The sequence below is a fragment of the Cyprinus carpio genome, chromosome A23, assembly GCF_018340385.1.
Source record: "Cyprinus carpio isolate SPL01 chromosome A23, ASM1834038v1, whole genome shotgun sequence".
Classification (NCBI taxonomy): domain Eukaryota; kingdom Metazoa; phylum Chordata; class Actinopteri; order Cypriniformes; family Cyprinidae; genus Cyprinus; species Cyprinus carpio.
This window is the reverse complement of record NC_056594.1, coordinates 22,045,087-22,062,302: the sequence shown is the minus strand read 5'-3', so window position 1 is coordinate 22,062,302 and position 17,216 is coordinate 22,045,087. Positions and strand designations below refer to the sequence as shown.

The 17,216-nt window shown below is 29.8% G+C and overlaps 1 protein-coding gene across 1 annotated transcript in view; it reads right to left on the bottom strand.

Moving 5' to 3' along the window:
* The window catches only part of LOC109048223 (catenin, beta like 1), a 39,813-nt gene extending 27,277 nt beyond the window's left edge, over positions 1 to 12,536 (bottom strand). The window contains 10 exon segments of the mRNA XM_042713610.1: positions 1,048 to 1,196; positions 1,918 to 1,976; positions 2,389 to 2,461; positions 3,879 to 3,970; positions 7,231 to 7,324; positions 8,496 to 8,593; positions 9,650 to 9,789; positions 9,873 to 9,979; positions 10,959 to 11,144; positions 12,378 to 12,536. Coding sequence (XP_042569544.1) covers positions 1,048 to 1,196; positions 1,918 to 1,976; positions 2,389 to 2,461; positions 3,879 to 3,970; positions 7,231 to 7,324; positions 8,496 to 8,593; positions 9,650 to 9,789; positions 9,873 to 9,979; positions 10,959 to 11,144; positions 12,378 to 12,407 — 1,028 coding nt within the window. The 5' untranslated portion in view covers positions 12,408 to 12,536.
* Between the last annotated feature and the right edge of the window lie 4,680 nt (positions 12,537 to 17,216).

Below are 17,216 nucleotides of genomic sequence, written 5' to 3'. Positions count from 1 at the left end.
TTTAATGTTTTTGAAAGAAGTTTCTTCTGCTCATCAAGCCTGCATTTATTTGATCAAAAAATACAGAAAAAAAATGTAATATTGTGATATATATTACAATTTAAATATCATTGTTTTTAAATTTATTATACTTTAAATTATCATTTATTTCTGTGATGCAAAGCTGAATTTTTAGGATCATTATCACATGATCCTTTAGAAATCATTCTAATATGATGATTCATTATTCAAAGTTGGAAACAGTTCTGCTGCTTAATATTTTTTCAGAACATGTGATACTTTTTTAGGATACTTTGATGAATAAAAAGTAAAAAAAAGAAAAAAAAAAAAAGAAGCCATGTTTTTAAAATATAAATATTTTGTAATAACAATATACACTACTGGTCAGTAATTTGGGGGGTCAGTAATTTTTTTTTCTTTTTTTTTTAAATAAAATCAAAACTTTTATTCAGCAAGGATGTGTTAAATTGATTAAAAAGTGATAGTAAGAAAAAATATATTATATAATATATATTATTAGAATTTTTTTTTTATTTTGAATAAATGGCAGTTCTTTTTAACCTTTTATTCATCAAATATATTAGATTGACAGCAAAACTGTTTCCAACACTCATAATAAATCAGAATATTGAATGATTTTCTAAAATGATCATGTGATAGACTGGATGTTACATGTGACACTGAAGGCTGGAGTAATGATGCTGAAAATTCAGCTTTGGCATCACAGGAATAAATTATAATTTTTAAAGTATATTCAAATAGAAAACTATTATTTTTAAGTTGTAATAATATTTCACAATATTACAGTGAAGTTTTTTTCCGTATTTTTGATCAAATAAATGCAGGCTTGATGAGCAGAAGAGACTTCTTTCAAAAACATTAAAAATAGTAATGTTTCCAAACTTTTGGTCTGTACTATAAAATAATATATATATATATATATATATACACACACACACATACATACACATAAAATAAAAGTAGTACTTAATAGTGAAACTCAATAACTTAGGGAATTTAAACTGTAGCTGTCAATCAGAGACAGACCTGAGCATGAGGTTCATGAGCTGAAGCCCCTCCCCTCGGAGGAAACGATCACGATTGGCTGGAAGCATGAGGCAGGAACAGAGGGCGTCAAACAGATTCTCCATCATTTCCTGTTCCTCTGCCGTGGCTGGATTATGACGCTTAAACACCTGCGAGGAGAACATTAATAAGACGAATCTCTCAAAAAATAAAAAATAAAAAATAAAAATAAAGCCTTCTATGAATATTTTATGAGTACATTGTGCTTGTCATCAAACTCAAGGATTATCAGTAACCTCATAAAAATGTTAATACAATTAAAAACCTTAATGAATAACAAAAAATAAATAAATAGAAATTAATAAAAAAGAAATAAATAATTAAATACATTTTAAATTAACAGGAAGGAAGGAAAGAAAGATAGAGAGACAGAGACAGACAGACAGACAGACAGACAGACTGACAGAACTAAATAAATAGAGAGAAAAAAAGAGAGAGAGAGAGAGAGAGAGAGAGAGAGAGAGAGAGAGAGAGAGAGAGAGATAGAGAGATAGACAGATAGACAGATAGATAGAACTAAAAGACGGGGAAAAAAAGATAGATTAAAAATAAATCTTATTTGGTCAGGTCAAAAAAAGAACAATACCCTCTCTTTATTTTAGATATGCACAGATTTGCATTTACATTATTTGCAAATAAACAATTAAAGGCTGTCTGGTCATGTTGTGCTACATGCAAACATCATCAAAGGGATTTAAAATGATTGTGAGATGAGAAAACAGCAGCGCGAAAGATCTGTGATTTCAGACGGCAGCTGATTTAGAGAGAGAGAGAGAGAGAGAGAGAGAGAGAGAGAGAGAGAGAGAGAGAGAGAGAGAGAGAGAGTCTTACTGAAAGCTGCTGCAGTAGTACATCAATACCGTCCATTTCTCCCAGCAGCTCCCGTGTTTCTGAGAGAGATAGAGAGACAGACATGAAGAGAAAGGATGATGAATGTTAGTTCAGTGTGAGAGAGAGAGAGAGAGAGAGATGTGCATGTGATAAAGCGCAGAAGACCAAAAAAATATGAAGATCATTCAGCTGAACTGATAAAACAATTCAATTTACTGCGGTTTTAACAATAATAGTGCCCTATGAAATGTTTTATCTTTTATCAAATTCATTATCATCAAAAATAGTAATCAAATGAATTTAGAAATCAGCAGTATATAAGCCACTCTGCTCTTTAGATATCGGCATTGGTTATAAACTTCTTTGAAAACATCACACTTTTCCTTGTTGCATTTATAAATTATGCAGTCATTATTTAATAAACCCATGCACACAGCCAACCAAAGCAATCTGTCTCTTGTTTTTACTTACTGTCATTGTTTTGTAGCAGGATAGCCAGTATTTCACTGCAGTACAGCTTATTGGCATCAAAAGGCATCTTGGCCTGTTCGGGAACACAACATACACACAATTTCAATGGCTTTGGCAGCAGCGTCCCATTCGATCTGCGTGCCGTCTTCTCTATTGTCAGAGTAATTGCTGGTGTGCTGGATTCATGGAAGTCTTCAGGGAGCATTAAGACTCAAACAGCATGACGCTCTTATTCCAGCAGCCAGCGGTAAATCTGAGGAGGATTTCACCTCACGTGGATAAAAAAAAAAAAAAAATTGTGTGAATGGTGGCAGCAGGCCTACAGCTCTTATGAAAATCTCAAATCCAGCTCAAAAAATAAAAATCTATCTATTCAAAACCATCAAAAAAAAAATCAATCTGACACAAAATATACAATCATACTAAAAAAAGCGAACTTGAATACTTAAAAAATACATCATTTGCTTGACTTTGAACTTAAAGGTGAAGTGTGTAATTTTTTTGATGTCAATCCCAGTTTAATGCAGAGTCATCTCTAAGTAAGTGACTCAGAGTTTAATATAGAGTGAAATAAGTGGAAACAATAATGCACTTGATACTGAATACTGAATTATTGCTGTGTTTGATTTATTATTATTTACAGGTTTTGTAATTGGCTTTGCTTTATTTATTATGGTGACTATGCATGATTACATGGTCAGCGAGCTGCTTTATTAGTTGCATTTATTTTTTCATTCATGCATTGATTTATGCATTTTTGAGGGATGCTGCAAGTGTGTAATATCTGTGCACGGAATTGGAAAAATAACAACCCCATTGGTTGAGTCAGAGATGGTCACGTTGGACCAATGTAAATAAATTAATAAATAATGTTTACTTTTATATACTGTATATGTATATATTATTTACAAAACCTGTAAATAAAAAATTCATACGCGCTTAAGTAAATGCATAAATGAAAATGAAAAAAAATAAATGCAAACATAATATGCAAAATAAAGTACATAAATAAATGCATAAATTCTGAAATGCTTAAATAATAACAAATGCCAAAATCATAAAGAAATGTCTAAATAAGTGCAAAAATGCACACATACGTAAATGTAAAACTGCATAAATAAATACATAAATGCTAAATAAATAAATAAAGACAAATAATATTTGCACAATTTAATACACAAATAAAATATAAGAATAAATAAAATGCATTAATAAATAAACCAACCAACCAGACTGAGAACAAGCTGTAGGTCTGAGCCAAGTTTAGTGGATGTAGTTTGAAAACTCTTTCCCAGAGTTTGGTCACATGTTAGAGATTTTAGAAAAACTCGGACCATGTTTGTACAGTAACAGTATATCGGTTTGTCAAGCCAGCCAACATACTAATCAGCCAAACTCCATTATCAGATTTCATCTATTAGCAGACTACATTCATAAAGACAACAGCACCCATCAGTGTTCTATTATCAGTGATGTTTACTGTGTCTCACCTTGATCCTCTTCAGCAGCCACTGCATCAAACCCTGCTGGGCCGCTTCCGTACACAGACCGGGACGAAACTCGGCCATGTTCTCAATCACAGCTGCCACAGAAAGACAGAGAGATCTGCTGTTACTGTAAGCCCAAGCCTGTTGTGGGTTGTGTTATGACCTAGTTTCTGCAGTGTCTGCTTCACCTAGTTGCTATGATAACTGATGGAGACACTGCAGTGAGATCAGAAGACGTCCACTCAACACATGAATGCATGAATGCAGAAACCACAGCACTGATTTGACCTCCAGACCTGACAGTAAGGACGACCTGAGGTTTGAGCCATTTGAGCCCTATATGATACACAAGCACTGTTGTGCAAAAGAGCGAGTGACTGTCAGGTTTGAACAAGCATTCAGAAACTAAAAACTGGCTCCTGTTCAATTCTTGTGAATTTTATTACATAAATGTGAAATAATAAATATATTATCATTCTAATTAAATTTAATCTGCATAAATGCATTTGTTATTTTTTTGTAAATAAATAATAATAATAATAAAATATTTAAAAAAAAAAAATTAAAAGCTTAATTGCATAAGTAAAAATGCAGAAATGCAAAATTAAATTAATGCATGCATAAATAAATGCATAGATGTAAAAAATGAATAAAGTGCATAAATAAATACATAAATAAAATGCATGAACAACTGCATATGTAAATCCTTACATGCATAAATACATATATGCTTAAATACAAATAAATCCTTGAATGAATTCTTAAATACATAAACAAATGCATAAATACATAAATAAAATCACATGAATAAATAAAATCCTGAAATGCTTCTATAAATGCATAAACAAACACTTAAACACATAAATAAATGCAAAAATCCTTAAATGCATAAATAAATGTTTTTTTTAAAAATGCATAAATAAATCCGACTCAGAACAGGCTGTGGGTCTACATTAAAATATTTTTGATGGTGCATGTATAAAAATACACATTTATTTTACATATTTTATATCATATATATATTTATATTCATTTTAAACTTTCATTTCAAAAATTGATATCAACGTACTAGCTATATAAAACATCTCTGGAAATACTATGTGTTTTATTATTAACAAATAAGTAGGTCATACTGAAAAATATATAATTTCTTTATTTTTTTTTCTGTTGAGTTTCTCACCAGAAGTGATCGTAAGTCTTGGGATAAAGCACACGATTCACAGCAACTACTTTTATGGTATTTTTGCGGTCTATTTTGGAGCTCGACACACACGGTCACCAAAAACTGCAGTTGTACGGAAAAGAGCAAAAGTTTGGGTGAGCTATTGCTTTAATAAGAATATTCTTTACTTGTGACACCATTTAAAAATAGGTTGCTAAAAAAAAATCCTGCTTTCGCCTTAGGGCCTGAGAAAATGTCACCAGCGTGAGTAAAAATCTGAACTACAGCCCAGACCAGAAAAAAAAAAAATGGGACGCACAAAACGACGGAAAGAGTGAGCAGAGCGTACAGCTCTAAATGACACATCACAAGGGAGTTCAAGACTCATCTGTATTATAAAAGACTCTGAGGACACCTGATAACTCAATCAGAGGCATGATGGGAGAAAAATCTCACAGCGATGAGTGGGAGGAAAAGAGAGAGAGGGTCAAAATCTCATGAGGAAGGGAAAGAGATTACACAAGAACTGGAACAGCAGAGGAAGACAGGAAAAGAGGAAGACATGGAGCAAATGTGCCGTTTAAATCCGTTCAGTCAGACCATTTATCTCTCTCTGCAGCTGAACAGCATCTCTCCAGAACCAAACCTGCCAACGCAAGCCAGGCGCAGTGTTTCCAACACGCAAAACAGCTTTAAATGAGCATTCAGGCATGTTCTCCCCTCATAAAAAGACATTTGTTTTATTTTACATATTTTATACATATACTACCAACGATTTGGAATAATTAAGATTTTAATGTTTCTGAAAGAAGTCTCTTAGGCTTTTCAAGGCTTCATTTATTAGATCAAAAATACAGCAAAAGCAGTAATAATGTGAAATATTATTATAAATTAAAAAAAGATGTCTTTTATGTGAATATCTGTTAAACTGTAATTTATTTCTGTGATCAAAGCTGAATTTTCAGCATCATTACTCCAGTCTTCAGTGTCACATGATCTTCAGAAATCATTCTAATATGCTGATTTGCTGCTCAATAATAATAAAGGTTTGTTATTATCAGTGTTGAAAACAGTGCTTCATATTTTTGTAGAAACCGTAATTCATTTATTTCGTCATTCTTTGATGAATAGAGTTCAAAATAACATTTATTTGAAATCGATATATCTAAAAGAATAAATATATAAATATGTTTTATAACATTATAAATGTCTTTACTGTCACTTCGGATCAATTTAATCCATCCATGTTGAATAAAAGTATTATTTCATGTCATATTTTCATTTAGAGGAGGATATATCTGAAATCAGGCATTTTCTCTGAAAACAAACATCATCGTTAACAAACATCTTATATACAACAAACAAACTCAAAAAAAAAAATATCTTTTTTTTTTATTAATTACAAACCCAAAAAAACCAATGAATTAAAGACTAAACAAAAATTATAAAAAATAAAAAAATCAAAAAAAAAAACAAAACAATTACACTTATTATAAATAAATAATTGATATAATTACATTTGTTATATGTCATTGCATTTACATTTATGTATTTGGCAGATGCTTTAATCCAAAGCGACTTACACTGCATTCAAGGTATTTATTTTATCAGTTCATGCATTATCAAAAAATAAATGAATAAATAAACCAATGACTTTGGCACTGATAGCATCATAGTTCACTGCTTGAGCTACTGGAATTATTTATTTTTAATAAAGTATGAAAAAAAGATCTCTGAATATTTTTCAAATGCAAACTTGGCAAAACCAAGTTTAGCTGTCATCAGGTTTGGGAACTTGTGAACATAACTTTCGCTGCGTCTGAAATTGATTATTTTCCTACCACACAGTATTTGAAAACAGTAGGACCTTATTCTGAAGTGCACATCTGATGGACTCTTTACTATCCCATGAGGCCACAGGAGAGGATTTATGATGGCAGTGAAGCGCTCAAACTCACGCTGGGAGGTCACATGACAGTAACAGATTTAATCCACACTACCCACAGAACACAGTCTTTTAATGGTTGTGAAGTGAGTTCAAATTTAAATGTAGTATCTACTCAGAGAGTATGTGATCACGGTCTCCCAGTGAACTGATGAAAACCAGTGTGCTCTGACTCCAGCCAGTCAGACTGAAGCTTGCTCTATGGACTAGTTCATGAGTGTTGGTTAGTTGGTTAGTGTGTGACTTACCTAAAGTGTTATAAACGCCATCAGCTTCCTCCTTCACCGTCTCGTCCAGACGCTCCATGTTCTGCACCATGAGAGCTACGACCTGACCCTCCAACTGAACCAACACATGAAAACCATTCAACAAACAGAAGAACATGAAGCATTCATTTAGGCTAATGCTAGAAAATGATCACACAAATCAGGGTTTGAAACTACATTTAGACACATGACAAAACTTTGTGACAAATACAGGTGAAATAAAACAATTTAGTTAAAGCATCTGAAGGTTTAGCATCTCCGTTCAATGATTATCAGTTTATTTTCTACTCACCAAGGCTGCATTTATTTGATTAAAAATACAGTAAAATCTGTAAAATTGTGAAATATTATTACAATTTAAAATAAGTGTTTTCTACTGTAATATATTGTAAACTTTAATTTATTTCAGTGATGCGCAGCTGTATTTTCAGCATCATTACTCCAGCCCTAACTTCCACAAAAAACATTTAAAAAATGTAATTATTCCAACCCGCTACTCAAGAAACACTTATGATTATTATTATTAATGTTGAAAACAGTTGTGCTGCACAATATTTTTGTGGAAACTGTGATGCATTTTATTTTTTCTGATTCTTTGATGCACAGAAAGTTCAAAAGAACAGCATTTATTTGAAATAGAAATCTTTTGTAACATTACATATGTCTTTACTGCCACTTTTGATCAATTTAATGTACTGTATTAATTTTATAAAAATATATTTTAATTTTCTTTTGACATTTTTTACATTTATATTTTAATAATAAAATATATGCATTTTATTACATATATATTTTAATGTATATTTAATTTTTTTTTAAATATATTTCAAGACCTATTTTGCACCCTGTTTGTTGAGCTGCCATATAAACAGTTATTCAGATGTAAATGCGTTTGCTTGACTGCACAACACAAATACTAAACAGCAGCAATCAGATGCACGCGGTACAATCAGCCTCTGATTGTACACAATCAGCTCACAAGCTCCTCCTATTTCCTCTGCTCCATCTGACACAAGCAGTGCTTGCACAACCTCAACAACAGTCTGGATATGAACGTCGTCTCTCTCTGCTTCTCTCACAAACATCAGGCCAAACACAAAGCAGCAGTAATTCATGTCATGTTCTCGTAATAATCTCATTGTGCCGCTGGACCGTGACCCGCTAATGCTGGTGAATCAGCCTGTAATCTCCTGTAACACCACTGATGATGTGTATTCTCTGATTATTAAATATATATATTTTCTTACCAGAGCGTCGATGAGCACCTCGGCCCCCTCCTCGCTCTCGTGAAGCGTGTCGATGTCTGTCAGCTCCTGCAGGAGGTCCACCACCGCGATGCTGATATGTGATTCACGTTAAAGACTTACAATAATGATTTTTTTTATGTGCAATATGCAATATATATAGTCACTATGGCTCAAATGTTTGGGGACGGTAACTTTCTATTCATCTGTGAATCCTGAAAATTAAAATATATCACAGTTTCCACAAAAATATTGTGCAGCACAACTGTTTTTTAATTATTGATAATAATCAGAAATGTTTCTTGAGCAGCAGATCATCATATTAGAATGATTTCTGAAGATCATGTGACACTGAAGACTGGAGTAATAATGCTGAAAATACAGCTGCATATCACAGAAATAAAGTACAGTTTAACAGAGATTCAAATAGAAAACAGTTATTTGAAATTTTAAAAATATTTCACAATTTTAATGTATTTACTATTTTTTGTGAACATTTTATATATTAAATATTATACATTTTGTGAAATACATTGTGAAATATTTTAAATGAAATAATTGCAGTTTTGAATCTTACCGACCCCAAACTTTAGAAAGGAACTGTAATTAATATTATAATATTATTATTATTATTATGGTCATTTAGATAATGATTTTTGTGTTCTGCTAACAGCTTTTTTATATATACAATTGTTTTTTAATGGCTTATAATTTTTTTATTAATTATTATTGATGATGATAACCAATATCTTTTATAACTGATTACCAATATGATTACTTATTAAATCAATACATTTTTTTTTTACAGTAAATTTCCAATCCAGAATTGGGGGGAAATTTATTACTTTTTTACTAAAAATACTTTTGATAAGATCTTGTATACTTTTAATTATTTTGATAAAAAAAAAAAAAAAAAAAGGATTAATTATTAAGACTGATATAATTTTTGCATAAAAGCATCTACTGAATTAATAAATGTACATCTAATGGGTAAATGTTAAACAAAAATGCTAATATTATTTCCAATACCAGTCGTAATGGCATGCATTTACTAACTTACTATTAAAAGTAATTATTTCTTATCACTGGTGCTTGCTGTGATTTCCATTTTTATAAAGCGCTGAGTGTAACACAAGGTCCTGTGATGCTGAGGATATCAGTGTTGTCGTGGCTGAGGAGGCCGAGCAGAGAGTGAACGGCGTTCAGCTCCACCAGCAGATGATAGAGCTCAGGAATAGTGGTGATGACGTGCATCTCCTGGATGATGTCATTCAGGTCAAGCTCCGCCTCCATGAACCTGCCAAAAACAGGAAGTGAGGTTGTGCCTCTCTATTTGTAACTCCTTCCCTGTATAAAGTGAACGGTGAGATGTAAACTCACTTCTCGGGGTTGTCGGGAAACTTGATCCGCAGCTCCTGGTTTTTGTAGGATCTCTTCTCAAAGGTCAGGATCATTTTCTTCACTGTGCTCTCATCCACGAGCTCGCCCTGTTAACACACAGCAGGTCAGGAGGTCAAAGGTCATGATTCTACACCAGGGTTCCTCTGGATTACACGAGACTTGCTTTTTTCAGGTTCAAAATACTACATTATACACCTAAATGTGATGGCTGTTTTTATTTGAAGCATGAAAAAGTCTAGATAGGAACTCTAGCGTGAATGCCATTCTAAAAAAAAATATGCAAAACAGTATAGATTTTTAATATTGGCAATAACACCATATCCATTTAACTATATATATATATATATATATATATGGTTTAATATTTATAATATATATAATAATATTTTATTAGTGACACCAGAATAAATCAATTAAAATATATATATATATATATATAAAATTAATTATTTATATTTACACAATTGTTGAATTATTGGTTATAAATCATAAAATATCAAAAACTGTATTTTGTGCTTAAAACAGGTTAAACAGTAAATATTTATAATATCAGCAATCAAATTGGTTATTGGTTATACATTTATTATTATTATTATTATTGGCATACAACTAAAAAAAAAAAACACAAATATTAAACATTAAATCTAATCAGTTATTAAAATTACACAAAACAATTACTGGTTACAGGTCATAAAATATTAAGAGCTGTTTTGTGTAAAAAAAATAATATTTTTTTAAACAGTATAGATTATATAACTGTCCATTTCAAACAAACATATTACGGCACAATTTTTTTTTTTTTTTTGAATTGCTAAATGAGGATCTTACATAATTTAAGACATTATTATTATAGAAATATCTTTTTTATGCGTTTTCGAAACACTGTGCATTGTCACTTAATCTGACTAAAACAGTTGTTATCAAATTTATTATATATCATCCGATTAATTTTTATTAAATAAAATTATACTGGCATAAAACATTCTACAGGAAATGTATTAATCTCATAATCAGAGAGCACATCTGTGTTTATAATGAACCAGTGGTTGAGTGTAAAACCACCACCTCTGGATCCTCTGCGTCCTGATCCATCAGTCTCTCCAGGATCTTCTCCCCGTCTGCGGTCTGCTCCTCGCCGTCCGCCTCTGATCTCACCGGAGCTCGTCTGGCGTCTCGGCCCGCCGTCTTCTGCCTGCTCCTGGACTCCTCACGGCTGCCTTCATCTCTGGGTCTCTTGGCACCTCGGTCCGGCTGAAAAGAGAAGATTTCACATGAGCGAGAGTCCGAGACGGATCCACATCAGACAGAACCACGCTCACAACTCAAGGCACATCTATAATAGTTACTGCAGATATTATAACTTTACTTATGCAACTAAGACGTTTTAGCCACTATTACTAGAAGACCTTTTTATTAATATCTGAACAATGTCATAGTTGTTGAGCTAATAATAAAATTCTGCCACATAAAAGTAAATCATATTTTAGTACTAGATTTTTATTTACATTGTTTTTCCAATCTCAAATTTACAAAAAGTATTAAAATCAGGTATTAAAACTTCATAAATGTACAAATAAATACTAATAACGTATAGTACCTTTGTTAAAAGGAATAACAAAAATATTATTGCCCTTATAAAACTGATATGAGGTTTAATGTTTTTACTTTGTTTTGGATAAAATGCTTCTGTTGAATTAATAAATATATAAATGTAATGAATAAATGTTAAACAAAAAAACATCCTAATATTTTTGGAATAATATCCTAATAAAATGCAGACTTTTTGTTTCAAGAAATATGTATAATATCAGCAATCAAACATGATAATCAGCCAAAACATAATAATAATACTAGGCAAAACCAAAAACATTATTAATTAAATCTAATTAATTACAGAAAACAATTATTGGCTACATGTCATAAAATATTAAAGACTATTTTGTGTTTAAAAGCTGGTTAATGGTTAGTACTTTTGTTGAAGTTATATAAGTTTTTACTCTGTTTTGTATTAAAAGTGTTTGCTAAACTAATAAATATAAATTTAATAAAATTGATAAAAATTGATAGCCTGAATCCACTGTAAGTCGCTTTGGATAAAAGCGTCTGCTAAATGCATAAATTTAATTTTTTTAATTTAAATTTTAATAAATTCATTTTAATCAAAAATCCTAATATTTTTGGAATAATAAAAAAAAAATGGTAGTGCCTAGTTCTACCATAGTTTGTGTATTATTTCAATGTTAATAACATGATACGTGGATATGGTAATTATTCGAATACCAGGGTAAATCCAAGACCACCACAGTACCTTTTAAGCTTTTTACCTGAGCTCAGTAAAAGATTAATTAACTTAAAACATCCTTAAACGCGTTTAAAGCATTTGTAACAAGGCTGTTTATTTCTGCATTCAGGACTGAAGTTTAAGATTAAACAGATCAAACAGAGACAAATTCATCCGGATAAAGACATTAAACGCGTCAAGACCTGATAATTCAGCAGCTCCCCCACATCCATGATGATTCCTGTGTGATTTGATGCTTAAAATCTTCAGTTTTTTGTATAAAAGTGGACGAACAGCACGCTTTAAAAACAAACTTGATTTCTGTTCTTCGCGCGACTGATGCGGAAGTGACGTGACTCAGCAGCGCCACCTGCAGCCGCGGAGAAGCACTACACAGTGCACTACATAGACAACACGCACAGATAGTGATTGGATTTTAAAAGTAATGGGTTCCACAGTGAAATAGTTTGAAGCTGTGGTTTAAACATTTTCACATTACCTCATTATTTCGCGTATTTAGTATAGTGAGTGTTATTCAGTACATTTATAGTTTACTAAAACTATTTTGTTAATTGAAATAAACTTTACCTGAAATTTCAGCCAGTTGCCATGGTGCAATAATTAAAATAATTAAAGACTATAAGATAATAATAATAATAATAATAATAATAATAATAACATTACCGATAATATAATTTAATAATAATAATAAATAATAATAATAGTGAATAAGAAAGTTTAATATAGTTTTAAAAAATTACAAAAGACTCATCAAAATACTAAAACTTAAAAAAATAAAGCTATAAAAAAATCTAAATGTTAATTAATAATACTAAATAATACTTTACCTAAAGAATAAGAAAAAAAATATATTAATCAATTACAAAAGCACTCAAAAAAACTTAAAAAATTACATCAGAAAAATATACAAAAATTCAAATATTATTAAACAATAATATTACATAATAATATGGTAATAATAATTAAAGAAAAGAAAAATGTTATATTATTTTTAAAAATTACAAAAGCACTCAAAATTAATAAAACTTAAAAAATTTAATATAAAAAATATTTAAGAAATTCAAAATATTCATTAAAACAATAATAATAATAATAATAATAATAATAATAATAATAGTAAAGAATAAGAAAAAAATATTAATATCATTTTTTAAAATTACAAAAGCACTCAAAATTACTAAAACTTAAAAAATTAAATATAAAAGAAAATATAAAAAAAATCAAAATATTAATTAAACAATAATAATAATAATAATAATAATAATAATATATTTTTTTTAAAATTAAAAAGCACTCATTATTCAAAAAAAAATTTAATATAAAAGGAAATATAAAAAATTATTCAAAAATAAAAATAAAAAAAAAAAAAAAAAAAAAAAAATAATAAAAATAAAAGTAAAAAAAAAAAAAAATAAAAAAATAATTTAAAAAAAACAAAACAAAATTACTAAAACATACTTAAATATAAAAGAAAATATAAAAAAAATCAAAATATTAATTAAACAATAATAATAATAATAATAATAATAATAATAGTAAAGAATAAGAAAAAATATTAATATATTATTAATAACAATTTTTACAAATTACAAAAGACACTCAAAAATTACTTAAACTTAAAAAATTAAATATAAAAGAAAATATAAAAAAAATTCAAAATATTCATTAAAACTATAAAAGTTTTTCAGTAATACTAAAATAACCTAATAACTGAAATACCACTGTTAAATTAATCCTAATATAGTTTATGTATAAATTTATGAAAACTAGACATAAAAAAGAAAATAAGAAAAATGACAAAAGCACACAACAAACTTTATAACTTTAAAATTAAAACAGAAAATCTAAAAATAAAAAGTAACTCAAAATATTAATAAAACATCTCCATAACCTAATCACTAAAATAAACCTGTTAAAAATAACCCTAATATATTTTATAAGTTAATGAAAGCTATAGACAAATCAGAAAATAAGAAAAATGACAAAAATATACAACAAAATTACTAATATTTTAAGTACAAAATTAATATGAAAACAGAAAATATAAAAATAAATACTAATTCATGATATCACCTGTTATAATTTTATAAAACTCCCATTGTATTCGTCTGAAAGAAGAAATACAAACAAACAAAGAATTGATTGAGGATTAAAAAATCATGTAAAAAACATCATTGTTCGGGCGAACTATCCCTTTAATCCAACTTTATGTAAAAAAAAAAACATTGTGCTTTTACCTAAATTTGTGGTTGCTAATTTATTGTGTCTGAAAACAATTAAAAAAAAAAAAAAAGCAAAACAATAATCAAGAAAAATTCAATGAAAATGTACATAAAATCACGTTGCAGGGCTTTGTGTGTAATACAGTATGTTGGCCAGGCGTTCAGGTTCAGGTTGAATGTTTCTGGCCTCTGGCTCTAAAGGCAGATTAATATTTACTGAGTGTTTAAATAATGCAGAGCTGCTGCGGTGATTGAAAAGGCCTCATTTATGTTTCTGTCTCTGGCATCTCTCTCGCTCTAAGGTCTGGCCGCTTCTGTCCGGCCTGGTTTGTGTGTCACGGATGACTGCTGTTGTGAGACTTGACAAGACAACACTCATAAATCCAGCATGAACAGGTGATTTTCTGCCTGCTCACCAACCGACCCGCATGCAAGATTCATCCATCATGAATCCAGACTGAAGGCCGCATCAGGGCTGCGTTTGAGCACATTATCTTGCTTTTCTGCTGCCACCGCAGACTTATTTCAATATTTCAATCAAATTCCTTTGTTATTCTGATGCATGATATTTGTACAGTAGGATATACAGTGCAGCAGATAAGTGTGTGTTATGAAAACATGTCAAGCACAAAGAACATGCAGCTTAATTTGAGGAGATATGTTCTGGACAATTAATCACAAATATGCAACATAAAACCATGAGATATACATTGCAATTTCTTTTTTAGAATATATATATATTTTTATATATTTCTATATTTATAATATATATATATATATATATAGTATACACACACACAACCCATATATATATATATATATATATATAATATATACGTATATAATATACACATAATATATATATATATATATATTTTATAGATCTATAAAAAAGAAAGAAAAAATGACAAAAAGCACACAACAAAATTACTAAAACTACAATAAAATCCTAATTGCTAAAATATCCCTTTTAAAGTAACCCTAATATATTTATATAATATATTAATTTATTTAATATGTTAATGTAGTAAATTAATGAAAACTATAGAGATGTTTTAAAAAATGATTAAGAAATAATTTATTTTATTAATAAAAAATAATTTATTTTTATAAAAACAACAAATATACACTAAACAAAAATACTTAACATAAATAACTTTAAAATTAAAATGAAACCAGAAAATATAAACAAACTTCAAAATATTAATAAAACCTGTACTATCCCAATGATGCTAAATTAACAACTAAAATTACCCTGTTTATATTATAGATTATTATTCTATATAAATATGATACAATTTATTTATTTATTTATTCTGCATATAATATGTAGATTTGGTATGAAAGTATGCTTTCATAAAAATAACAATTGTCTTGATAGTCCTTTTCATAAAAAAATTGTCCTGATGGTCCTGACAATAGTCTTCCTTTTGTGTACGCAAAATATAATTTCCTATTTCTTTCTTTGATTTGTGGTGAAATATAAGCTGGAAAGATGTTCTTGACAAGTTTCAAGTCAAATGTGCAACATGAATATGTATGTGTGCACATGAATATGCAAATACGAGTTGTCCATATGCATTTAATTTGCCTCTGCAACCACATGACGTTTATTTTCTGTGGTGTGCGGTGAAGTTAATAGTCTAATATGCAGATTTGTGTCATTGTTTCTGCAGTAACAGATAACATACATATTAAACATGGCTTTGATAATTACATTTATGCATTTAGCAGACACTTTTATCCAAAGCGACTTACAGTTTATTCAGGCTATATATATATATATATATTTTACCCTATTATATATATATCAGTATGGGTGTTTCCCTGGGAATTGAACCCACAACCCTTGGTGCTGCTGACGCAATGCTCTACCACTGAACCATGTCAATTACACTGGAAAAAAAAACTAAAGCACCATTTATTTTGAAACATTTTTTTAATATATAGGTTAGAAAGGAGGTGGAAAATGTTCATAAATCTCAATTACACTGGAAAAAAAAACTGACGTAGGATTTATTTTGAAACATTTTCACTCTTTAATTGCTATTGGATTTTAAAAACAATTAAAAACGGTAAGGAAACATTGAATTAAACATGAAATTTTGACATAGAAAGACTGAAATCATTTTTCCTTTTTTTACGTACTTCAATAATATTTTAATTTCAACTTTGAAAATATTTTTTTTTACATTGTATGATTGTTTTGCTTCACAAGAAACCTAACACTGTGTAGAAATTGTGAGATAATGTGAGTGAAATCCATTATGCCTTTATTTTAGAGTATAAAAACCATCTATATTTAAAAATCTGTGAATTATATCATGCATAATGAATACTTGCACGGTGAAAAATGAGGCCAGAGACCTTTACATCACACACGGCTGTCAAACAGCACCAGGCTTTACGCTTTCAGCCTACATCTACCAAAGAGAGCTGTAGAGGAGGTGTGATAAAGGAGAAAGCGAGGGAGGCAGAGAGCAATATTTGCATGTCACCTCCTGTTTTAGCACACGTCCAATTGAATGGTTACTATAGCAACATTTTCAGATGTGATTCTGTGAATCTGTGGCAGGTCTGACCCTGGAAAACTTACTTTAAAGAGTCTCGCATGCTGCGTCCTTGACAGTATTCTTTGCAAAAGATGCTTATGAAATACAGACACGCAAAAATAACATTGTTTAGCAGGTTGCAAATCACCATATGCTAATATCTTGGCCTACAAGGGCAGTTTTTGTGCTCCGTCTTTAGTTCAACACAGTATTGAATACACGTCTGACTACGTGTTAAATTAAAGAA